At 61.8% G+C, this 22,029-nt stretch overlaps 2 protein-coding genes across 2 annotated transcripts in view; both read right to left on the bottom strand.

Annotated features, from left to right (window-relative positions):
- Positions 1-575, bottom strand: part of ASS1 (argininosuccinate synthase 1) — a 43,066-nt gene extending 42,491 nt beyond the window's left edge. Inside the window, exon 1 of the mRNA XM_059658331.1 lies at positions 480-575. The gene's annotated coding sequence lies outside the window, so the exon portion shown is untranslated. The remainder of the gene's footprint in view (positions 1-479) is intronic.
- A 7,930-nt stretch (positions 576-8,505) lies between these two features.
- HMCN2 (hemicentin 2) overlaps positions 8,506-22,029 on the bottom strand; it is a 140,217-nt gene continuing 126,693 nt past the window's right edge. The window contains exons 85-97 of the mRNA XM_059658329.1: positions 21,945-22,026; positions 20,459-20,728; positions 17,708-17,857; positions 17,094-17,231; positions 16,873-16,994; positions 16,340-16,577; positions 15,203-15,262; positions 13,892-14,026; positions 12,554-12,682; positions 11,795-12,115; positions 11,000-11,119; positions 10,016-10,142; positions 8,506-9,342 (exon numbers count right to left, since the gene is read on the bottom strand). Of these exons, the coding sequence (XP_059514312.1) occupies positions 9,000-9,342; positions 10,016-10,142; positions 11,000-11,119; positions 11,795-12,115; positions 12,554-12,682; positions 13,892-14,026; positions 15,203-15,262; positions 16,340-16,577; positions 16,873-16,994; positions 17,094-17,231; positions 17,708-17,857; positions 20,459-20,728; positions 21,945-22,026 (2,235 nt within the window). The 3' untranslated portion in view covers positions 8,506-8,999. The remainder of the gene's footprint in view (positions 9,343-10,015; positions 10,143-10,999; positions 11,120-11,794; positions 12,116-12,553; positions 12,683-13,891; positions 14,027-15,202; positions 15,263-16,339; positions 16,578-16,872; positions 16,995-17,093; positions 17,232-17,707; positions 17,858-20,458; positions 20,729-21,944; positions 22,027-22,029) is intronic.

Genomic DNA, 22,029 nt, shown 5'->3' with positions numbered 1-22,029 from the left:
GGCCCAGCGCCCAGCGCCCAGTGCCCAGCGCCAGCAGGACCCGCCCACCTGGGCAGGGAGCTCACATCCCTTGCAGGAGGCACAAGGCAGGGAAGGCGCCCAGCACCCCGGGCAGCGGCCGGGCAGTCCAGGTAGTAAACTGAGGCTGGGCTGGTGCGCCCAGGCTGGGGTAGCGGGGCGAGGGCGAGGGGGGTAGAACTCCGGTTTCCCCCGAGAAGAGAGGCCGAGACCGAGCCGGGAGTGAGCCGAGACGGGGCGAGATCGGGACCTCGCACCCTCTCCGCTCGCAGAGGCTGGTCAGGGAAGGGGCACTCGGGAAGGACCTCGGCCCGCGAAGGGGACACTCCACCGACCTGACCCCGCAGACCGGGCCTCGCCCCCCGTCCCCATCCCCGCGGCCCCGGGAGCCAGGAGTCCGGGCGTCGGCGCCTTCCCTCCCGTCCGAGTCCGGTCCGAGCCGGGGGGAGAGGCGATCTTACCGGGTCCGGCGGTGGCGGCGGAGCAGGGCCGCTTGCAGCGCGGATCCCGGGTTATAAGCGGGGCCGGGGCGGGCGGGAGACCCGGACACGTGGGGACTCGCGCGCGGTCAGGCCCCGCCCCCGGCCCGCCCCCTCCGAGGAGCGGCTCCCGGTTCAACGCCGCCACCTGCGTGGGCCGAGCCCGCCTCGCCCTCCCCCTGGGCCCTCCCCTGTCCCTCCTCCCCCTGGGAGCAGTTCCCACCCGCGCCCCTCCTCCCTCCCTTGCCGCACCCCCCCCCCACCCGAGGGCTCAGGGGCCTCGCCTCCCACCCTGGCACCCAGGTGGGTGGCTCCTGGGGCCCTGCAGGGGCTGGAGGGGGCGGGGGGGGGCAGGGGAGCGCAGCTGAGCCTTGCCAGGCTGCCCGGGGGCGTGGGGAGCGCACTAGCGCTTCCAGGTGGGAGTGGGGTTCAAAGTGGGGACCAAAGCGCGGTGAGTCTCATGCCCACTGTGTCCTGTGACCCCCACCTTGTACCCGGGAGGCGGAGGTGGCACTATGAAGTCTGGGTCCCATCCCAGTCCAGGATGGGGTCCTGGCTGCCTCCTTGGAGCCTGGACCTGCCCACAATGCCCAGGGCACCGGTACCTGGCGACTGGGAGCCTGGCTGACTGCTCACCGCTGGGCAACAGGAGGTTTCAGTTCCCTTTCTGAGCTGTGACCCCAGTCTGACCTCTAGAGGCTCCGTGCCTCCCGACTCCCAGCCCATGTGCAGGCCTCAAAGCAGAACCACTACACCACAGCCCGGCACAGCCACAGCCCGGCACAGCCACAGCCCGGCACAACCACAGCCCGGCACAGCCACAGCCCGGCACAGCCACAGCCCGGCACAACCACAGCCCGGAACAGCCACAGCCCGGCACAGCCACAGCCCAACACAGCCACAGACCGGCACAACCACAGCCCGGCACAGCCACAGCCCGGCACAGCCACAGCCCAACACAACCACAGCCCGGCACAGCCACAGCCCGGAACAGCCACAGCCCAGCACAACTGCAGGTCTGGGCCAACCCAAGGCAGCACCATAGGACAACCCCCCACCAGCTTCCTAAGTCTTCCCAGCCCTGAACCCCACCCCACCCCAGCCCCCCTTGGAGGTGGGAGCCCGAAGGCCATGCAGTCAGCCATCTTGGGAAATCACGTGCAGGGACAGGTGATGTTAAGGAGGCAGCCCAGGCCCAGGCCCTTTCCTGCAACAAGCAGCAGCCGGAGGCAGGGACCCTCAGCGGAGCGGGGCCAAGGCTGCTGGTTCCGTCCCTCTGTCCCTCTGCCGGCCAGTCCCCACCCCTCCGCCTGGCACTCTGTCCAGTCACTCAAGCCCGCGGGCCAGTTTAGTGGCTGCAAGTCCTTCGAGGAGGGAAAAGGCATCAAACCAATTTCCAAACAAAGCCGCAGCTTCAAGTCTCTGCAAGCCCCCCAGATGCGGCGACCCCTCCCCTGTGAGCCCTGGGGGGCTGCGTGCCACCGGCGACTTGAGGCACCTGCCTGCCGGGAGGCGGATGGCAGCTGGCCCCATAGGCCACTCGCCTGCCACCTCTGGGCCCCCACACGCGCAGGAAGCCGGAGAGGAGCATCCGCAGCCAACCCCGGCCCAGTGTGGGGGCTGGTTCCTCCCCCGCAGCCTCGGCCTCCTCTGCCCAGAGCTGCCCACGTCTTCACCCCTGAATTAGTGCTCCATCCTCAGGTCTTACTCTCGGGTGTCACTGTCCAGCAGCAGCGGAGAGGAAAGCGGAGGCCATCAGGCCCCATGCTCCCCATGCTCCCCACGCTCCCGAGTCAGGGCAGGCGAGGGGGGCGCCCGGCCAGGCAAGGGCGGCTGGTGGGGGACACGGGCATGGAAGAGGGGTAGGCTCAGCATTCCCTCTGGATCTGGCCACAGCCACACCCTCCCGGTTAGCACCACGCGCCTTTATTCTCCGGACTGGCATTTGCTCTCGCGACTACCCCTCATGAAGTTGCTACTATCGCCCCCATTTTGCACACCAGAACCGGCAGCACAGAGAGGGTGTGTTTTTCCCCAAGGCCACACAGCATGCAAGTGGCAGGACAGGCCTTGACCCGGTGTCGGCAGCGCTGGCCCAAACGCTCTGCTCTAGTTTAGGCTTGAGCTGAACCGGAGGAGCCAGGCCTCAGGCCCAGGGCCACGGCTGTGGGCACATGTACTCCTTGCATTGCTGCAAAATGGCTGCAGCCCAGGGCACTGCCCTTTCCTGTGGTACAAACGCTGGTGACACAAGGAGCGGTGAGATCACAGCTCTCCCGGGAGGAAAACAGGGCCCCGACTGCCAGCAGGGGCCCTGCCCACTGGACACGGGGTCAAGGTGAGAGGAGACTGGCCGGCTCCTGCATGAGCCGCTTTTCACCGCCCCCCTCCATGTGCCAGGTGAACATCCATACGCTGCCCCAGCCCCACCCCGCAGAGCCGCTCCTGGTCCAGGGCTGGGGCATGACCAGAGGGGATCCCCGGCCTGGGGCTCAGCCACCATGGCCTTGCCTTTCACTCACACCCGGTCAGGGCTCCTCAAGGAGCCTGCCCACCACCCAGGGCACCTTGGGTGGCACCCCTAAAAGCACAGCAGCACTAGGCCTGACCAGGTGGAGAAACTGAGGCAGTGGAGTCTGAGGTGTTTATACTTTCTAAATATATCCAGCGTCTGCCCCTTCCCTCTCCCCCTCCCCGCTGGTCTGCCAGCTCCTGGCTCAGACCTTCTCCACAGCCTCCTGCTCCTCATCCTCCCTCCAGTCCTTTCTCCACCCAACAGCAGAGAGTCCATGAAAATTAATCGACCATATAAGTGTGGTTCTATTTCCAATTCCCCATTGATCTATTTCTCCTTACGCCAATACCACACCGTCCTGATGGCTACAGCTTCCAACCAAGTCTTCTTTTTTGTTTGTTTTGTTAATCCTCGCCTGAGGATATTTTTCCATGGGTTTTGAGAGAGAGAGAAAGAGAGAAACTTCAACATGAGAGAAACACATCAATTGGTTGCCTCCTGCATGAGCCCCGACCAGGACCTGGGCCGGGGAGGAGCCTGCAACCAAGGTACATGTCCTTGACCAGAATCGAACCTGGGGCCCTTTGGTCCACAGGCTGAAGCGCTATCCACTATGCCAAACTGGCCAGGGCTGCACTAAGCCTTGACATCAGTGTATATCTTCCAACTCCATCTTGCTTCAAACTGTTCTGGCTATTCTAGGTCCTTTGTATTAAATAGTAGAAACAGCTTGTGGGTTTATATAAAAAGCCTGCTGGGGTTTTCATTGGGGATGTCAGTCAATCTACTGGGCACCTTAACAATAATGAGTCTTTCGATCTGTGATCACGGAATATATCTCCATTTTTGTGTATCTCTAAAATTGTCCCGGAACTAAAAACACACACACCTTAAAACTGTTTATTCAAAAGTATTCATGGACAATAGAGACCATTATAAACTTTTGAACAATAATAGATACAGAGGCAGAGCTGCCTCAAACAGATTGTCAAACTGCAGCAGGAAGGCCGGGGAGGGTTTGGAGGCAGGAGGTAGGGGGGTAAGAGATCAACTAAAGGACTTGTATGCATGCATATAAGCATAACCAATGGACATAAGACACTGGGTGATAGGGGAGGCTAGGGGACTGTCTAGGGCGGGGGGATAAAATGGATACATATGTAATACCCTTTGTAATACCTTAAGCAATAAAAAAAAAAAAAAGTATTAATTGCTATTGACACAAGCAACGGAAAAGAAGTGCAAACCGTTGGGCCCGTCTTTCGGACGCTCCATCTTGAATGATCTTCAGTTGAGGTGAATTTCATTTTTGTTGTAAATCAGCGGTGTAGCTCTGAGATGGCGCTGACATATATTCCCCGAGTGCCATACAACAGCTCCTTTATTTCAAGTGACATCCCAGGTAGAATCATTTGCAGCGGTTCTCAACCTGTGGGTCGCGACCCCTTTGGCGGTCGAACGACCCTTTCACAGGGGCCGCCTAAGACCATCCTGCATATCAGATATTTACATGACGATTCATCACAGTAGCAGCATGACAGTTATGAAGTAGCCACGAAAGTAATTTTATGGTTGGGTCACCACATGAGGAGCTGTATTTAAAGGGCCAGAAGGTTGAGAACCACTGGTTTAAGGCCTCAGAGCCAGCAGAGCTGGAGTTTCATCAGGTCCCCGCAGGTGGCCTTGTCAGAAATGCTCAAACCTGTAGAGAATTTTTATGAGTTTACTTGAGCCAAACCGACGACAGTGACCTGGCAGCAAACTCCCGATGGGTTGAGAAAATGCCCCGGAGAGCGGCAGCTTGCACCTGTTTTCCACGTTAGAATCAAAGGAGGGTTGACGGGGTATCTGATGGTGGCCAGGACTCACTGTTCATTTCCTGAGGCATGAGCGTGGTATTGCCGATATATGTTGTAAAAGGTTTTTTAGGTTCAGAGATGTATTCTCAAATATCGATGATTAAAAGGATCTTTAGAAAGACTTGGTTGGTCCCCCGTCACCCTTAGGGTCAAACCTAGTGCCCTTGCCCCGTGGTTGGCAAACTGCGGCTCGCAAGCCACATGTGGCTCTTTGGCCCCTTGAGTGTGGCTCTTCCACAAAATACCACGTGCAGGCGTGCACGTACAGTGAGATTGAAACTTCGTGGCCCATGTGCAGAAGTCGGTGTTTTGTGGAAGAGCCACACTCAAGGGGCCAAAGAGCCGCATGTGGCTCGCGAGCCGCGGTTTGCTGAGCCGCAGTTTGCCGACCACTGCCCTTGCCCACCATGGCCCAGCTGCGCTGCCTGCCTGGTTTCTTCCACATGTTGAGCGCTTTCTTGCCTTATGTCCTTGCACATACTGTGCCTTGCGGATGCCCTCTGACCCTGTCCCCTCCTCCATCAGATTGGTCCCTTGTCATCGCTCCTCTCCTATGCTGGCCGGGTGGGGGGGCGGGGGTGCGGATGCCTGTAGTTTCCATCAATAACATGGAGGAACATGCTGGCTCTCTTTCCTTCTCTCTCTGCCACTGCTTGGCGCTGACGTGTGTGGCTACTTGTCCACCTGCTGAAGGGCACACGGTGGACGTGACCTCACCGAATTCCCCAGCAGCCAACAGACACAGATGCTGCCTGTGCAGCAGCCCATGGAGCAGGCCCCTCCGGCCCTGTCTCTCCGCGGCCACTCAAGGGCTCTGCACCCGCAGGTCGTGTCCTGCAGCCACCTCACGGTTGGCACCAGAAGCCGTGTTGTCTCTGCCCCGGCTGAACTGGCCTGAGACCCCACCCAGAAGGAACACGGAGTCCAGTCATTGGGTTCTTGGAAAAGCTGCATCATGGAGTTTAATAAGTGACTTGCAGGGCTGTTTTCCAGCCCTGATGGTTCGGAACAGCCTCGGAGGTCAGGTGGCCCCGGGGGCTGGGCCGCTGGCTGGGGCCCTGGCCCATGACCGCCAGCCCCTGGCGGAGTAGAAGCAGAGACACCCCTCGGAGCTGGCTCCTGTACTGGCTGACAGTCCCTGTGCAAGCGGGTGGGGCAGACGGGGAGGGGGAGCCTCAGACTGGGTATCACAGCCTGGATTCAAGGCCATGGCTGCCACTGGCTTCCTGCGTGACTTTGAGTAATCACTTCTTCCACCGGCCCCCGTGTCAGAGCCGCAGATGGGAGATTTAGGAGAAGGTGTGGAGGAGGGAGGTCAGACTGGCCAGCACTCCCCTGGCAGTCTTGAATTGCTGCGGTCCCTCCTCTTCATCCTGCCTTGGCCCTCCCTCGCCTCCATCCTCAGAGCATGGAGGCAGGGCAGCCTGGAGGCTGGAGCCCTGGCTGTGGAGGCAGGTGGGTCTGGGTTGAGTCCTCCTGCTCCCCTTCAGGCTGTGGGAGCTGGGACAAGTGGCTCACCTTCTCTGAGCCCCACTCTCTCATCTGTGAAATGGGCATCCTATTTTTTGTCTCTGGAACTATGGGGGCTCCTGTATTAAATAAGCTAAACTCAGATCCATGAGCCCTGGACATTTAACAAATGGTGGTGTTGCCATCACGAAGGGCCAGGGTGAGACTGGGGAGAGGAAGGCAGAGAGGGCAGGGGCGAAAGAGGAGTCAGTCCCTCTGCTCCGCAGGGCTCGCCTCTGCTGCAAGTCTCCTGGGCTGCATGTCCCAGGCTCCATAAAAAATTAACAGCCCAGCAGAGGGCAGGGTTCATAGGTCACAATATGAACCCTCGAGCCCCCAGGGTTGCACAAGGGGGCCTGTTCCGCCCAAGGCAGGGCCTCCCAGTGGGGCCCCGGACAGATGGGTGTGGAGGGCCTGGGACACCCTTCCCCCACTTCTCTCCAACTGCCCCAGTCTCCCCTCCGCCCAGCCTGAAATTCCACCAGCAGAGACTTCTGTGGTGTCAGCCACCTGCACGCTAAGAAAGGCTTTTGCATTTGTAAATGGTTGGGAAGTCAAAAGAAGATGATTCCGCCACCTGTGAAAATTATGTGAACTTCAAATGTAAGTGTCCATCAAGCAACTAACTCCATTGGTCCGCGTGCTGACTGCGGCTGCTCCGCTGACGCAATGGCGAGGGGGGTCGTTTCGACAGAGACTCTATGTTCTGCGAAGCCCAAACTGTTCACTGTCTGGCCCTTGACAGAAAATGCTTGCAGACTCCCGCTTGAAAAGAAACCAGCTTTGAAGGTGCACGTGCTCTGGGGAAGATTCCATCGGGCTGCTGGGCTGGAGTCAGGAGTTAGACTGGCCTAACCTTTAACCAGTCACCGATCAGGCAAGGCACCAGGGCCCGTCTCCTCGCTGAGCTCCTTTTCCCCATCTGGAAAATGGGCACAGCGATTTCCTCTCTGTTTACCCCATATTGCCGGGACAGTCCGATCGCCATGGACCCCTCAAGAAGAAACGACAGACGGCTGCCCTTGTCATCGACCCGATGAGAGCCTGGGGGTGCCAGGGGAGGTGGCAGTGCCACACGGAGCCCGTGGGGCAGGGAGAAAGGATCCTTCCTCTCCAAACCACGTGCAGAAAAGACAGCCTCTATCCAGGGGCAGCTGCCGCAGGGTGGTGGGTCGCTGATGCAGGGGTGCTGCCAGGTCAGGAAGGGGGGCGGGGACGGGGAGTGGGGGAAGCCACGCTGGGACTCAGACCCTGTCCCCGCGCACTGGGGACATGCCAGTACACACTAGGTGTGCTTATCCTGTCCCTCCCCAACTCCGCAAAGCCAAAGTCCCTGCAGCGGCCCGAAGGCCACAGGATCTGCGCCTTTCGGATGGCACCTCCCTCTCCCCCACCCCCTCACCTCCTATCCAGCCTCCTTACCTGCAGCCTCCCACCTCCTGGTCAGACCTCCCCCACCAAGCACCCACCCGCCCGAGAGCCTGCTGTGTGCGGGTCCCTCTGCCAGGAACACTCTTCCCAGATGTCCGCCGGCCTCCTGCCTCACTTTCTCCAGGCCTCGGCTGAAACACTGCCTTCTCACGAGGCCCACCCTGACTGGTCTGTTAAAAACGGCCCCCTAGCCCTGGCCGGTTTGGCTCAGCAGATAGAACATTGGCCTGTGGACTGAAGGGTCCCGGGTTCGATCCTGATCAAGGGCACATACCTCGGTTGCAGGCTCCTCCCAGGCCAGGGCCCTGGTTGGGGGCTTGCAGGAGGCAACCAATTGGTGTGTTTCTCTCACATCGATGTTCCTCTCTGTTTTTACCTCTCTCTTCCACTTTCTCTAAAAATCAGTGGAAAAATACCCTCAGGTAAAGAAAGATTAACAAAAACATGACAAAACAAAACCAAACAAAAAAACCCCTATTGCTTGCTATCCGGGCAATGCCTTTCCTTCTCATGTAATTCTCCCCCCCGCCCTATGGGGGGTTGGGTGGCTCCTGTCCTATTCATATTTTTGGACGAGGGCCACCCTACCCAGAGGGAGCCAGGCTGCTGGGCTCCTAGTCCAGTGCCCCTGGACAGAGGGTGGAGTTCTACAGCCCCTCCTTATCAAGCAAAGAACTGGATGAAGAAATCGAGCTGGTTAAAAACAAGCGTTTTTATGATTACACATACACACGCCGGGGCCTGGCGACAGTGCAGGTGTGGGCACGTGGCAGCCGCTGCCATCCCCAGGGTCTGCCCCTGCCCCTGCCCCTGCCCCGGGCTGGCCTGGACGCTGTGTCCTACCCAGCCCAGGCCCCTGGGGTTTGGGGCAAGCCTGGGGGCGGTCAGACCTGCAGGCTTCACCCCATTTCTGCCTGTGGGCTCTGCCGCCTATAGGCAGCCTCTGTCAGCGGCCTTCGGGCCTCCGCCCCCACGGGGAGTAGGGAGAGGAGGGGCAGCTCGGGTCCTGCTGTCCTGGGTCAAGGCTGCACGCGGGGTCGTGTTGACTGAAAGTCCGATGACGCATGGAGGCGGGAGAAGATGACGCCCCTTACGCAAGGGCCTGGGCGAGGGGGGTTATTCTAGCTCCTTCCCACCCCTCTCTCCGAGGCTCCGGCTGGCGCAACAGCCAGGGGGGCCACGAGCCGCTCAGTAGGGGTAGGGGGACACGGCGATGAGCAGGACGTAGAGGCTCTGGCGGCGCGGGGCCGCGGCGCGCACGGTGAGCCGGTAGAGGCCGGCGCGGGTGAGCGCGCGGCGGGTGTAGACAGCGCCCAGGCCCGCGCGCAGGAGGCGCAGCTCGAAGGGGCTCCGCGGGTCGGGCTCCAGCACGCTGAGCTCCGTGCGGTTGGCGGGGACGCCGGCCTCCGAGAAGGCGGTCAGGCGGGCCACGTCGTGGTGGGCGCGCACCCCCAGGGGCAGCGGCAGCAGCTTGTACTGCAGCGTGGAGGGGCCGGCGCTGCAGTCCTGCGAGCAGCGCCTGAAGCACGTCCTGGGGGGGTGGGGGGACAGACGCACAGACTCTGTTGCCATCCAGCACTGCCTGCCCACACCCCCTCTCCCCCCCACGCCGCAGTTCGCCCCTGCGGCCACCCCCTGCTCCCCAAATGCCTTCTCTACAAGTACCACTGTCAGCCCATTGTAGAGATCAGCAAATGAAGGCCCAGGGAAGCCAGAGACATGCCCTTTCACACTGGGGCAGGTCCGTGCCATGGCCTTGGTCAGCCCACCCCCCAGGGCAGCCCAGCAAGCGCAGCGGTGGTGGAAATGTGTTTGTGTATCTGTGTCTGTGTGTGTTCCTGTGTCCAGGGCTGTGTGTGTGTTCATGTGTCCCCATATGTGTATGTGGTCCCGCCTCCTGGCCCTCCGTCCTCGCCCAGCTCCGGCCTCTCCGTGTCCCCGGTGCTCCCTACTCCTCTGACGCATCCCTCTAGGAATCGACCGTGTCCGGGCCAGCTGGCACCCAGAGTGTCCGCAGGCAGGTGCATGGCACGAGGCACCCTGCCCAGTGGGCACAGAGGCGCTGCCCTGGAGTTCAGGCAGGGCTGACCCCACTGGTTGTAGGAGGGCCTGTGCCTGAGACGTGGCCTGGAGGAGGGGTCCAGCCCATAGGAGCCAGAGTGTAAGCTCCCAGCCCCCCACTCCCTAGCCAACTCAGCCCTTACCCGGGGCTGGGGCCCTGCCGGTAGGTGGCGGGACACGGCGTGTCCACACACTGGTAGCTGCCGCGGGTGTTGAAGCACATCTGGCCGGGCCCGCACTCGATGCCGTCCTCCTCGCACTCGTTGATGTCTGCGTGGGGAGGTGGGGAAGGAGAGAGCGGGGATGAGAGGATGGAGCAACGGGGAGGGCAGAAGGCAGGCCCCAGGGAAGGCACGGGGGGCTGAGTGGGAGAGAAATGCCTGTGTGTGTGTGTGTGGGGGGGAGGTGGGCAGCCTTCTCTCCTTGTCCCCGGCCAGCCTGACCCGAGACAGCCCAGCCCACAGGCCCCTGGCACCCCCATCTGCCCAGGACACGGTGGTGGGCACCCTGGGAACCTGAGCCTGGGAGAGAGGAGGCTGCCCTCAGACCCGGAGTGCCCACTGTCCACGGGCAGAGTGGCCGATCCTTGTCTGTGCCGGCGGGCGTCCCACCCTTCTCAGAGGACAGTCCCTGACCCCATGACAGAGAGGGAAGGACAGCGACAGGCGGGCAGGCAGGCCCCCCACAGCCTGGCAGGGGAGCAGCATGGCCGGCCCCGCCCGAGTGGCAGGGGACATGCGCTGACTTGGGGGCTGGAGGGCTTCCCTGACCCTGCGCGCAGCAGCCGCCTTGCTGCGAGCACTGGCTCTGAGCCCACCTGCCTGGTCTCACCCGGGCACTTAGGGGAGGCCTGTGCCAGCCCCACTCACCAGGAGGCTGCGGCTCAGAGAGGGGAAGTGAGTTGCCCAGGGACACACAGCCGAGCTGCGGCCGACCCCCAGGGCTTTGAGAGCCGGCCGATGCAATCTCAGCTCCGCACGGTGTGCGGGGCCCAGCCCGGCTGTGGGCTTGTCACCTGCCCCTCCCTCAGATCACCAGACGGTGGAGAAGGAGCTGGAGCGAGCGGGCGGCGTGAGGATGCCCCTGCCCACGAAGCCAGGCCCCTCGGCGTCTGGGCAGCAGCTCACCCTGGCAGTTCTTCCCACTGGGGAGGAGGCGGTAGCCCGAGGGGCAGAGGCACCGGTAGCTGCCCTCCGTGTTCCGGCAGGCGTGTTGGCACAGGCTCCGCACCCGGCACTCGTCCAGGTCTGGCCGGGGCATTGGTGGTGGTGGTGGTGGAGGCAGAGATACAGGCTGAGTCACAGACACCCCCGTGGCCACTCGCTTGCCCGCTGTGACTTAGGTGGCCCACGCCTTCTCCCTGCCCTGCCCCACCCGACTCTGGGTTCGGGGTTAGCAGGGTCCGGGGCTTGGCGGACTCGGGGAGGGGGAGCTCCGTCCTGTCCACCTCAAGGCCTCGGGGGGGCACCACCCCCAGCCGAGCCCACCATTCAGGCAGGAGCCCCTAAGCACGTCTGCCCCCGAGGCCACTGCCCTTAGCCTCTGCAGCCGGGCGCTGACTGGGTCCCACCGGTCTCTGTCCGCCTCCTCGTGTCAGCCTGGAACACACTCCCTGTCTGCAAACCTCCCTCCCTGCGGCGCCACCTCCGTGCGGCCAGAGGAGTGTTTCTCAAAGTGGGTTCCTGGGACACCAGGCAACGTGTCCTGAGCTTAAATGGTTTGGAAAATCCCCCACCCCCTTCTGGAAGCCCCTTGCACACTCGCATGGCCAGGGCTCTGAGAGCACCCCCCCTCCACCCTGCACACCTGCCCACGAGCCCTGGGTTTCTGAACACGGGGCGTGGTGCCCACATACCTAACCTGGGAGCCCGAGACAACAGAGTGGGGTGTGTCCCCGTGGGGTGGTTGGAGCGTGGTCTTACCCATGCAGACGCCGTTCTGCCGGATGAAGCCCGGGGGGCACCAGGCGTGGCCCACGCTGCTCGGGGTCCTGGGGCGTGGCCTCAGGGAGACCCAGGCGTGGTAGGCACCACCGGGGAGGAGGGCTCGGGGCCGCAGCCAGGGCACCAAGCGGCCCAGGTGGCTGACGGTGGTCACATTCTGGGCACTCCGCTCCATCGGGGTGCAGGCCTTGCCGTCCGGGAGGAGGCTGTGGCCCGGGGGGCACACACAGCGGTAGCTGCCCTGGAGGTTTTGGCACTGGAAGGCACAGGTCCTGGGCAGCTGCAGACATTCGTTGATGTCTAGGAGGGGGCGGGGCAGAGGCCAAGGGAGGCTCAGGGCTCGCACAGGTGCCTGGCCTTCCCCAGAAGCCAGTTGCCTCCTCTCCCCCCCTCCCCCTCAACCCCCCACTGCTCAGAGGCCTCAACCCCCCCGCCCCCCAGCTCTGAGCTGAATCCCAGAGTCCAACCGTCCTGCAGCCTCTCCCTTCAGGGTCCTGGGGAGGCCCTTCCTTCTTCCTAAGCTTCTTGGAGACCCACCCACGTCTCTCCACCCTCCTCCCCTTGAGCTCCCTGGGAAGGTGACTTGCAGGGCAGGGGTGAGGTCTGGGGGACAGCAGGGCAGGGGTCCGGGCGCATGGCGAGTGCACGACAGCTCTGGCTGCGTTTGGCTATTCACGGAACATCGCTCTGTGGTGACCACTCCCTGCCTGTGAGCCAGGCGTGGTGTCCCATACACACCCAGGCAGGGCAGGCCGGGGCCCTGGGTCCGGTACCCCCTGGGGCAGCTGCAGCGGTGCCCGCCCGGGGTGTTCTCACAGATCTGGTTGTAGTGACATTCGTCAGACTGCTCCAGGCACTCGTCCACATCTGGGGAGGCAGGGGTGTGGGCAGGGGCGGGGATGAGCCCCGAGCCCACCCCCAAGGGGCATCCCACGCCCCTGCACATCTGGGCCTCATCCTGCCCCCTCTCCGACTTCAGGGCCTCCCGCTCATACCAGCTCCAGAAGGTAAGGAGGTTATGGGTCCAAAACAGGAAAGGGGCTTTGGAGGAGTCTGGGGGTGGGCCGAGCTCTGCCCTATCTCTTGGTCCCTGAGCAAGTAATTCTCCCTCTCCGAGCCTCAGTGTCCTCCGCTGTACAGAGGGGTGGGCCTGGGCGGGGTGGCTCAGTGGTGGAGCGTCGACCTATGAACCAGGAGGTCAGGGTTCGATTCCCAGCCAGGACACATGCCCAGGTTGCAGGCTCGATCCCCAGTGTGGGGCGTGCAGAAGGCAGCTGATCAATGGTTCACTCTCATCATTGATGCTTCTGTCTCTCTCTCCTCCCTTCCTCTCTGAAATCAATAAAAATATGTTAAAAAAAAAAAAAAAAGAGGGGTGGGACAAGACCTCTTCCTGGGCCATGGTGAGCAAATCGGATCACGCCTGTGAAGGGCAGAGGGGCCTGGCACATGTTAGTGGGAGAAGGGAGGGAGGGCGGAAGGAAGGCGGGGCAGGGAGCCCAATGAATAGGGCGCTGAAGGGCATGAGCCACTGAAGTCAAACAACTGCCTCTTCTGAGCTCAGTGCCGCCCGCCGTCCCTCCACGGATGGCCTCTGCTGGAGGCGCAGGGAGGACCCCGATCACGAGGCCACGGAATGGGGGCAGGAAGGACCCTCGCAGTCACCCTGGCTGGGTGGCACCTGGGCGTCATCTCACAGGCCAACTGCCCGTGACTCCCAGTGGCTGCGGGAGAAGCTGTGCTGAGGACTCAGAGGCTGTCTCTAGGCTGGGCCAGGGTCCAGCAGGGGGGACAGGGGAAGTGGCAGCGGACGTGGCACACGTTCGCCGTCCCTGACCTGGTCCCCCTTCACTGGGCAGATGGCAAGCCTGAGGCCCCGAAAGAAGACCCTTGTCAGAGATCCTCCAGGTGCCAGCAGCCAGGCCAGGCCCAACGCAGACCCCTGGGCCCCGCTCAGGCTCCCTCCCTGGCCTCGCTGTGCCGCTTGTCAAGAGGGTACCGTTTTCCCTGAAGGCCCAGGGACACAGTGCTCCCCGTCTGCTGAATCCTGGACAACCCCACACGTGGCCCTGTCACCTTCACAATCAGCCCCGTCGGCGGCCACCCGGAAGCCAGGCCCGCAGTCGGGGAGGCAGCGGTAGGACCCCAGCAGGTTCACGCAGCGCTGTCCCTCCGGGCACAGGTCAGTAGGCCACGCACACTCGTCCACATCTGGGGGCGGACAGGGACAGGGGCCCCATGAACCCAGGCCCCCCAACCCCAACTCTGGTCTAGCCTCCCCACAAAGGCTAAGTCCCCAGCCCCAGGAACCCCAGGGACGAAGGTCCTACCCCTCCTGTTAGCTCTGTCACCTTGGCACCCCCACAAACACAGAGCCCCCGCCCCCCGCCCCGGGACCCGAGGGCTGCATCTGATGGGAGGTTTTGGACAATGCCCTATGGGCACCCAACGAGATGCAGCAATGCCAGGTCCTGACGGTGGGAGTAGGGGGACACAGATCCAGGGGTCAGCGTCCGGACAGTGTCTCAGGGTCAGATTTGGTGTCTAGCACCTTGGCCGAGGGGACAGGCGGAGCCAGCAGGGGAGGCAGGGGTCAGCTCACCTCCAACCCCAGGTGACTAGAAACGGCTGCCGCGCGAAGGGAAGCTGGCAAGGCTGTCAGGCTCAGCGGGTACGAGCGCCCTGAGCCCGGGGGGCCACGTGTATGTCTCTGGGGACCCCCAGCACCCCCAGCACTTGAGCCTCTCCACCTCGGCCCTCATCACAGGAAGTGCCAGTGGGAACAGGGCATCAGAACACCCTGCTGGCATCCAGTGACCCCCGGAACAGACCATCCCCTCGGCGACCCTAGTACAGCGGTTCTCAACCTGTGGGTCGCGACCCCTTTGGCGGTCCAACGACCCTTTCACAGGGGTCGCCTAAGACCATCCTGCATCTCAGATATTTACATGACGATTCATAACAGTAGCAACATGACAGTTATGAAGTAGCAACGAAAGTAATTGTATGGTTGGGTCACAACATGAGGAACTGTATTTAAAGGGTCAGAAGGTTGAGAACCACTGCCCTAGAATGACCCCCCCCACCCCCACCCACACACACCTGGGCCAGGTCCCAGGAGAGCCTGTGCGCGGGGCCACCCACCTCTGCAGTGCCTGTCGTCCCCGGCCAGGGCGAAGCCAGCCGGGCAGGCGCAGGAGGAGCGGCCAGGGGCGTTGTGGCAGGAGTGGGAGCAGGGGCTGGGCCCACTGGCGCACTCGTCCCCGTCTGCGGCGGGACAGCTGCTGGGCTGCACGCACAGGCCCTCCTGACAGCTGCCCGACAGCGCGCCCAGCCCAGGCTGAGGGACCTCCCTCCCCTCTGCCCGGGCGGGGACAGGGTGCTCACCCACGCAAAACTCTCCCTGGGAGTCCAGCTCAAAGCCCTGGGGGCAGCCTTCATTCTCTTCTGCAGGGCAAAGAGGACAGGCCTTGAGGACACAGGGTGCAGGGACAGAGCGGCCCTGGCCGTGGCCCCAGCTCGTCCTTCCCTCCCGCCAGCTGGGCCAGGCCGAGGCGCCCTCAGCCTCTGTCCTGAGCCAGGCCGGCACCCAGCGTCAGCGAGCCCACTCCCAGCCCAGGCCTTGGCTGTGGGTCGTGTCATGAGGGGCTCACGCGGGCTGGCCCGACCGTGGCTGGCAGACACCAAGATCATTGCTAAGTACAAAGCAGGAGACCGCACAGGCGAAGCTGCGGTCCTGACAATGCAGAGGAGGGGCCTGGCCTCTGCTGGGGGAAGTGAGCATCGGACGGGGCAGCGAGCCCGAGGCAGGGTGGGCGCAGACTGTGTTCTGGGGGCGGGAGGAGACCGGACTGCCTTAGTGATCGGAGGGACAGCACCCTTGATGAAGCAGCCAGTGGGTGCCAGGTGGGGGTCACAGAGACAGCACCTCTACTCCCGCACCCTGCAAGGCAGGCGATGCCATGCCCATTTCACAGATGGGCACACAGAGGCCTAGGGAGGGCCAGGCTCTGCCCCCAAGGTCTCACAGCCCTGGAGTGGGGCGGCTGGGTTTGAACCAGGGTCTGCCTGATGTCAAAGCTATGCTTACCATGGCCCCATGTTCAAGGTTAAACCATGCTAACAGGCACATTTTTAGCCTCCAGTGAGTGGGACTATATGCCGTGTTCACACAGGCCACCAGGGGTTCGAAGAGTGGCTCCCAGGCCCCTGGGTGGGGTCTCTGGTGCCGCACCTTGGGAGGAGGGTAGGGATGACTCAAGTCTTGACCCATCAGCATGGGGGTGGTGTGGACTTGACCTTGAGGCCTGAGGGTTTGAACAGGAGTGGCCTGGAGAGCTGTGCCCCTGTTGGGGTGTGGATGGATGATGGGAACAAGGGGGTGAGCTGTTTCAGCCCAGAGTCTCTGGTCTCTGGTCAGGGGGTGCAGGCGGTGGGCTGTCACCTGGGCCTTCAGCCAGGTGCACTCAAGGCTGTCCCCACTGTGAGCTGGGGCGTGGGGTGGGGACAGGGCAGGGCCCTCACCGGCTTGCAGGGCTGTGGTGAGCTGGAAGCGCAGGGCCTCAGCCGCAGGGTCGAAGGCTGCGCTGACAGCCGAGGCCTGCAGGTGCTGCACCAGCTGGGGCTGCGGGCCCCGCGCCGCCTCGTACTGGATGCTGTGGTTGCAGCGCAGGGACACGGGCCGGCTGTCCTGCAGGAAGCGCTGCGTGGAGCCCACGAAGAGCTGGCCGGGGCCCGTCTGCACGTAGTCCTCCTGGAAGTCCTAGCAGGGAAGGGGGGAGGGAGAACATCTGGAATTGCAACTTCCAAACAGCGCTGCCTCCCACCACTGGGCAGCCTTGGGCAGGTCACAGGGCAGGTCACAGGCGGTCTTGCTAGGGGACTGGAGAACGCCCCCAGGGGCCAACAGGCTGGGCCCAGAGTATCTTCCTCCTCGTCCCCCCTGAAGTCCAAGGCTAGGCCACGCCCCAGCCCCTGCTGGGGAGTCAGGATGGCCGCAGGCAGGACATCCCACTGACTCTCACGCACCCCTCTGTGCACCCCGGGCTCGCCCGCACCTGCGCTCGGAGATCTGCGTCAGCCAGGCTCTCGGGGATGACGCCATGGACCGCCACGTCGAGGAGCAGGAGGCCGTCGGGATCCAGGCCCCGGGCCACCTGGGTCATCGTAAGCAGCTCCCCTGCAACCCAGCCCCGTCCAGCCGGGAGTCACCACGGGGGAGAGGCCCTGGGCTCGGGCCCCAGTCCCCCCTGGCCCACCTGGGGGAGCCCCCACGCACCTGTAGAAAACTCCATGTGCGACTCCTGCCGGAAGCTGCCCCCCGTCAGGGAGTGGCCGTTCATGGCGTCGCCATGCTCTCCGGCCAGTGCCCAGTAGATGGGGGCGATGGTGACCACGAGTACCCGCATCAGAGGCCCTGGATGGGGGGCGGGAGGGTGGAGAGGCCAGATGCTGAGGGCAGCCACTCTTCTTCCGGCTCAAGGTCCCTCTGTGACTCCCTATGGCCCCCAGGAGCGCTCGGCCCCAAGATTCCCTGGACCAGTGATTGGATCAGAACCAAGTGGCAAAGCCCAATAGCTCCGTCTTGGAGGGGTTGTGAAATGAGCAGAACATTCATACAAAGACGCGCATGGAACTTGTTGACATTTAACTCGGTTCCACGAGTCACCATTGGAGCCTGGACCTGCACAGACCACCTCTATGGGGGCGCTGGGCCGAGTTGAAAATGAAACAAGTGCACCCCCTTGCTGCTGTTTTATTTGGGGGTTCCGGTTGGCTTGGACTCGGCTCTTAGAGGTGGCTGGATTTCCTCTGGGAACCGGGCCTAGGGCAGCCCCGGAACCCAGGCTTTGCCTCCTCCTGCCTCTAGCACGGGCGGCTGGTCCCTCTTACCCACACTCGCAGGGAGGTGGCCGATGCTGCTCCGGAAGGTGGTGACCCCTGAGCGCGCCTCCTGCTGCACACTGGCGTTGAGGGTGGCCACACCCAACTCCTGGCCATTGATCACCCCGATCATGCTGCCCCGGCCCCCCCGGGGCTCCCCTGGGAGGAAGGAAGAGAACAACTGTGACATTACCCGCCTCTGGGCCCTCAGTATCAGCAGCTACTGTACCTGTTTCCCGAAGGAGGAATCTGAGGCTCAGAGAGGTGAAGTAACTTGCCCAAGGGCACCCAGCTGAGGGGCGATGGTACCAGCTTCGAATTCTGGCTCCGCCATCGCCTTCCCGGAAACTTGGCCTAGCCAGGCCTCCAAGCCACACTTGAGTTGGCTTGTCTATCAAATGAGGGGGTGGGACCAAAGATGTGCCCCAAACCTGTTGGCATGCTGGAGGAGCCAGGCTGAGGGGCAGGGCACTGAGCCAGGTGCTGAATGCCACCACTGGAATGTCCGCCATTCCAACAGTGGCCCTGGCTCCAGCCGCCCTGCAGCGGACCTGGCTGGCGGGTGGATGGGGGGCGCGGGGGGGCCGGGGGTCTGGGTTTGGAGGAGCCACCAGGCTGTCTGCAAGCAGACACCCTTCCGCACTAATCAGATGGGTGGCGTGGGCACAGGGGCCGCTTCCTCTGGCTAATGGGCCAGATGCCTCATTCGGCAGATGGCATTCCAGGGGGAGAGAGACAGAAGGCAGCCTGCCTCGGTGCTCACCAGCTCTCCGGGGAAATTAGCAACAAATTGCCCACGATCTGTCCAAAAACATAACATCAACCAGAACCGCCAGGCTCCTAATCGGGTGAATTCGGGGCTGGTGAATGTTGGAGTCCAGGAAGCGGCGCCGTGTCCTGCAGCCCACAGCCGGGGTCTGGGGAGATGACTCTGGCCAGTGTCTGCTGACCCGAGTTCATGGCAGGGCCAGGAGGAGGCATGAACCGACCCTTGGCCTTGTCATGAGTGGCTGAGGCAGAAAGTGGGAGCTGCAGGCAAGAGAGCAACAGCATGGCCCCTGGGAGCTTTAAAAAGGGGTGGTGGAGGGGACTGGAGGACAGGAATGACAAGCCACTGGCCACTTTCTCAGACACGGAGTGACTCAGCCTCGTTTCCCACAAGGCCAGGATGGGCCCCCCAAGACTCATGGAAAAGGAGGGAGAGAAGACAAGTCCATAGCGAGGGGGCCTCAAAGCCTTTGCACACCGTTTACCTTCAAGCGATGCCGCTTGAAGAATTTTTTTTTTTTCCCCTTGAAGAAATTTATCCTATAGAAAGATTCAGGCCAGCACACAGGGTGTGCACACAGTGTGGTTTGGGGGGATGGCAATGGGGTGAGGGGGAGACATTGGGAACAAACCTGTGGCCTATTCCACAAAGCCGGCAGCAATGACGCTGGGAAACGCTGCCGTGTAATGGCAGGGAGCCATGAAGAGGGTGTGGGCTGGGCTCACTGTCATGGCGTGCCGTCCGATACCTGGGAGCCACGGCAGGTCGTAAAGACGCCTGTCCGTGTGATCTCAGTCGTAGAAAGAAAAGCCTCTCTCTTTATATTTGGAGAAAAAGAGAGTAGAAAGATATACCCCAAATAACCATGGCCAAAGCCATTGTGGTCATTGCATGGTGAGAGATGATTGATCATTCCTTTTTCTTCACATATTTTTCTAAATTACCAGGCCTTTCTACAACGAACATATATGAAGTCAAAAGCAGTTGTTTCCATTAAAAAGGTAAGGAGACCCTGCCCGCGTGGCTCAGTGGTTGAGCACCGACCTATGAACCAGAAGGTCACAGTTCGAGTCCCCGTCAGGGCACACGCCCAGGTTTTGGGCTCAATCCCCAGTAGGGCGCGTGCAGGAGGCAAGCGATCAATGATTGTCTCTCATCACTGATATTCCCGCCCCCCCCCTCCTTCCCTCTCCTTTCCTCTCTGAAATCAATAAAAATATCTTTTAAAAAATATCAATAAAAAGGTAAGGAGGCCATGATGTCCCCCTAAAAAGGTTTGTTGGGTTTTTCTAAACGGCGGCAGAGTGAGTGGGTTTCAAGTGGCGAAGTGTCAAGTCCCAGCTCTAAGTGGTCCCCAGCTGCTGCCTGGAACAGGGTTCTGTGGGGGAAGGAATCTGCATCGTGTGCAGTGATCGATTAGTGATGTCTGCCATGGACGGGGTGGGAGATACAGAGCCACAAATGTGGAGTATTTACAGAAACAACAGACGCCCAGAAATAATACCCAGCAGCTTTCCACCAGTCAGGCCGGGCCATGCTATGGTTTCCCGGGATAGTCATTTCTCCGTTTTAAAGCCTGGGCTGCCCCACGGGAGAAGGACGCTGACTGGGGAGGCCGGCCGGCAGAGGTGGTGCCGCTGGGAGCAGCAGTGGTTACTGGGCACCCACCCGGCCAGGCAGAGCTGCAAAGTGTCCAAAGAGAGGACCTGGGTCTGTGCTAGGGGAGCTGGAAGAGCCCGAGTCCCTGGTCCGACAGGAGCTGCGAACACGGAGCATCTCAGACCCTCGGTTCTCTGACTGCACAGGGAAGGGCAGACACCATGACCCACGAGGCCCTCCCAGCTGCTTCGTTCAATGTTTGTGACTCTCAGCAAAGAGAAGAGTCGGGGAGCTAGCAGGGCGGGGGCCAGGTCCCCCACAAACCACACACAGATCCCCATTTTGCAGGAGATCCCGCCTTGGCCCACAGTCTGGGCAGGGACGCCTCGTACCTTTCACAACCAAGGACGCTCGGGCTGTGGCAGAGCCCAGGAGGTTGTGAGCGACGCACTCGTATGTGCCCGTGTCCCTCATCTCCACTCGCTCCAGCCACAGGCTCCCATCCGGCAGGGTCCGCAGCCGCCGGCCGGCCCGCAAGGGCTGCCCTGCACGCAGCCACTCCACCGTGGGCGCCGGCTCGCCAGTGGCCTGGCACCGCAGGGCCACGTCGTCCCCAGATCTCACTGTCATGTCCTGGGGCTCCACCTGGAACACTGGGGCGCCTGTGGGAGGCCCAGGCAGTTTTTAGGAACATTTTATTCCTTTCAGATATTCAAGCTCATTTCAACAGAATAGAAAGCATAGAGGCAGAAAGGCAGAGAGAATCACAGATGATCCCCCAGGCCAATGCCCTTCCCGTATTGCCTTCTAGACACTGTTTCCTTGTGGGAATGTGACCATAGGGCCGGTGTGGCTCAGTGGCTCACAGTTCGATTCCCAGTCAGGACACATGCCCGGGTTGCGGGCTTGATCCCTAGTGTAGGGTGTGCAGGCGGCAGCCAATCAATGATTCTCTCTCAGAATTGATGTTTCTCTCTCTCTCTCCTTCCCCCTTCCTCTCTGAAATCAATAAAAATATATTAAAAAAAAGAATGTGACCACCGTGTCCTCCTCCCTCCCTCCCTCCCTCCCTCCCCTCCATCCCTCCCTCTATCCATTCCTTCCTCCCGTTCTAGCATAGATCATGACTCCCTTTCATGTCACTGAATGTTCATCTCCGGGTGCTGCACGGTGCTGCATGGTTGGCTCCAGCATGGCTCCCTTAGCCGCGCCCTATCGTAGGACATTTGGGTGGTTTCCAAAGAAAGGGTGACCCTCGCCGGTGCTGCCTGTATTTGATGCCACATGAAACGGGCAGACGCGGCTCCGTCCCTGGCGAGCGCTTCTCACCAGGTCACTGCTTCACCCTCAGTTTCTCATCCAAGACGGCCCCCTAATCTCAAGATCCTTAGCGACATCAGCAACGGTCCTTTCTCCAAACACGGTCGCACCCCCGGGTCTGGGAGGTTAGGGCGGGGCCGTCTTTGGGAGCCATTTAGGAGCCGACCACGGGAAGTGTCCCCTGAAGCCGAACACGCGTGTGGTGTGTGACCCAGCAGTGCCCCCCGGGTCGATGCCCGGAAAGAGATGTCTGTGCGTGTTCACCACAGACGGGCATGAGAATGCCACCCCCGCACTGTCCCAGCCGCCCCAACTGGAGCCTCCCTGTGCGACACACACACACATTCTGGTTGACCACACTGTGGAGAGGAAATGCAGCCACGGACATGAGTACACTGACCCCCTGGGCAGTCTCCCCGACAAGCCTGTGCCCCAGGAGCATGACACGGAGCACGTGACAGGGTTCGCCCCGTACAAGCCACGGCCTTGGCGCAGCTTTCCCTGGACGCCCACTCACACCGTCTGCCCAGGCCCCGGAGCGGGGAGGCGGGCACTCACTCTGCAGCAGGAGGACCACCACTTTCTCCACGGCGCCCATCTCATTCTCTGCCAGGCACTGGTACCGCCCTGAGTCGCCCATCTG

This window comes from Myotis daubentonii, chromosome 11 (genome assembly GCF_963259705.1).
Source record: "Myotis daubentonii chromosome 11, mMyoDau2.1, whole genome shotgun sequence".
Classification (NCBI taxonomy): domain Eukaryota; kingdom Metazoa; phylum Chordata; class Mammalia; order Chiroptera; family Vespertilionidae; genus Myotis; species Myotis daubentonii.
Note: the sequence above shows the minus strand (reverse complement) of the source record. Positions and strands in the feature narration are given on the sequence as shown.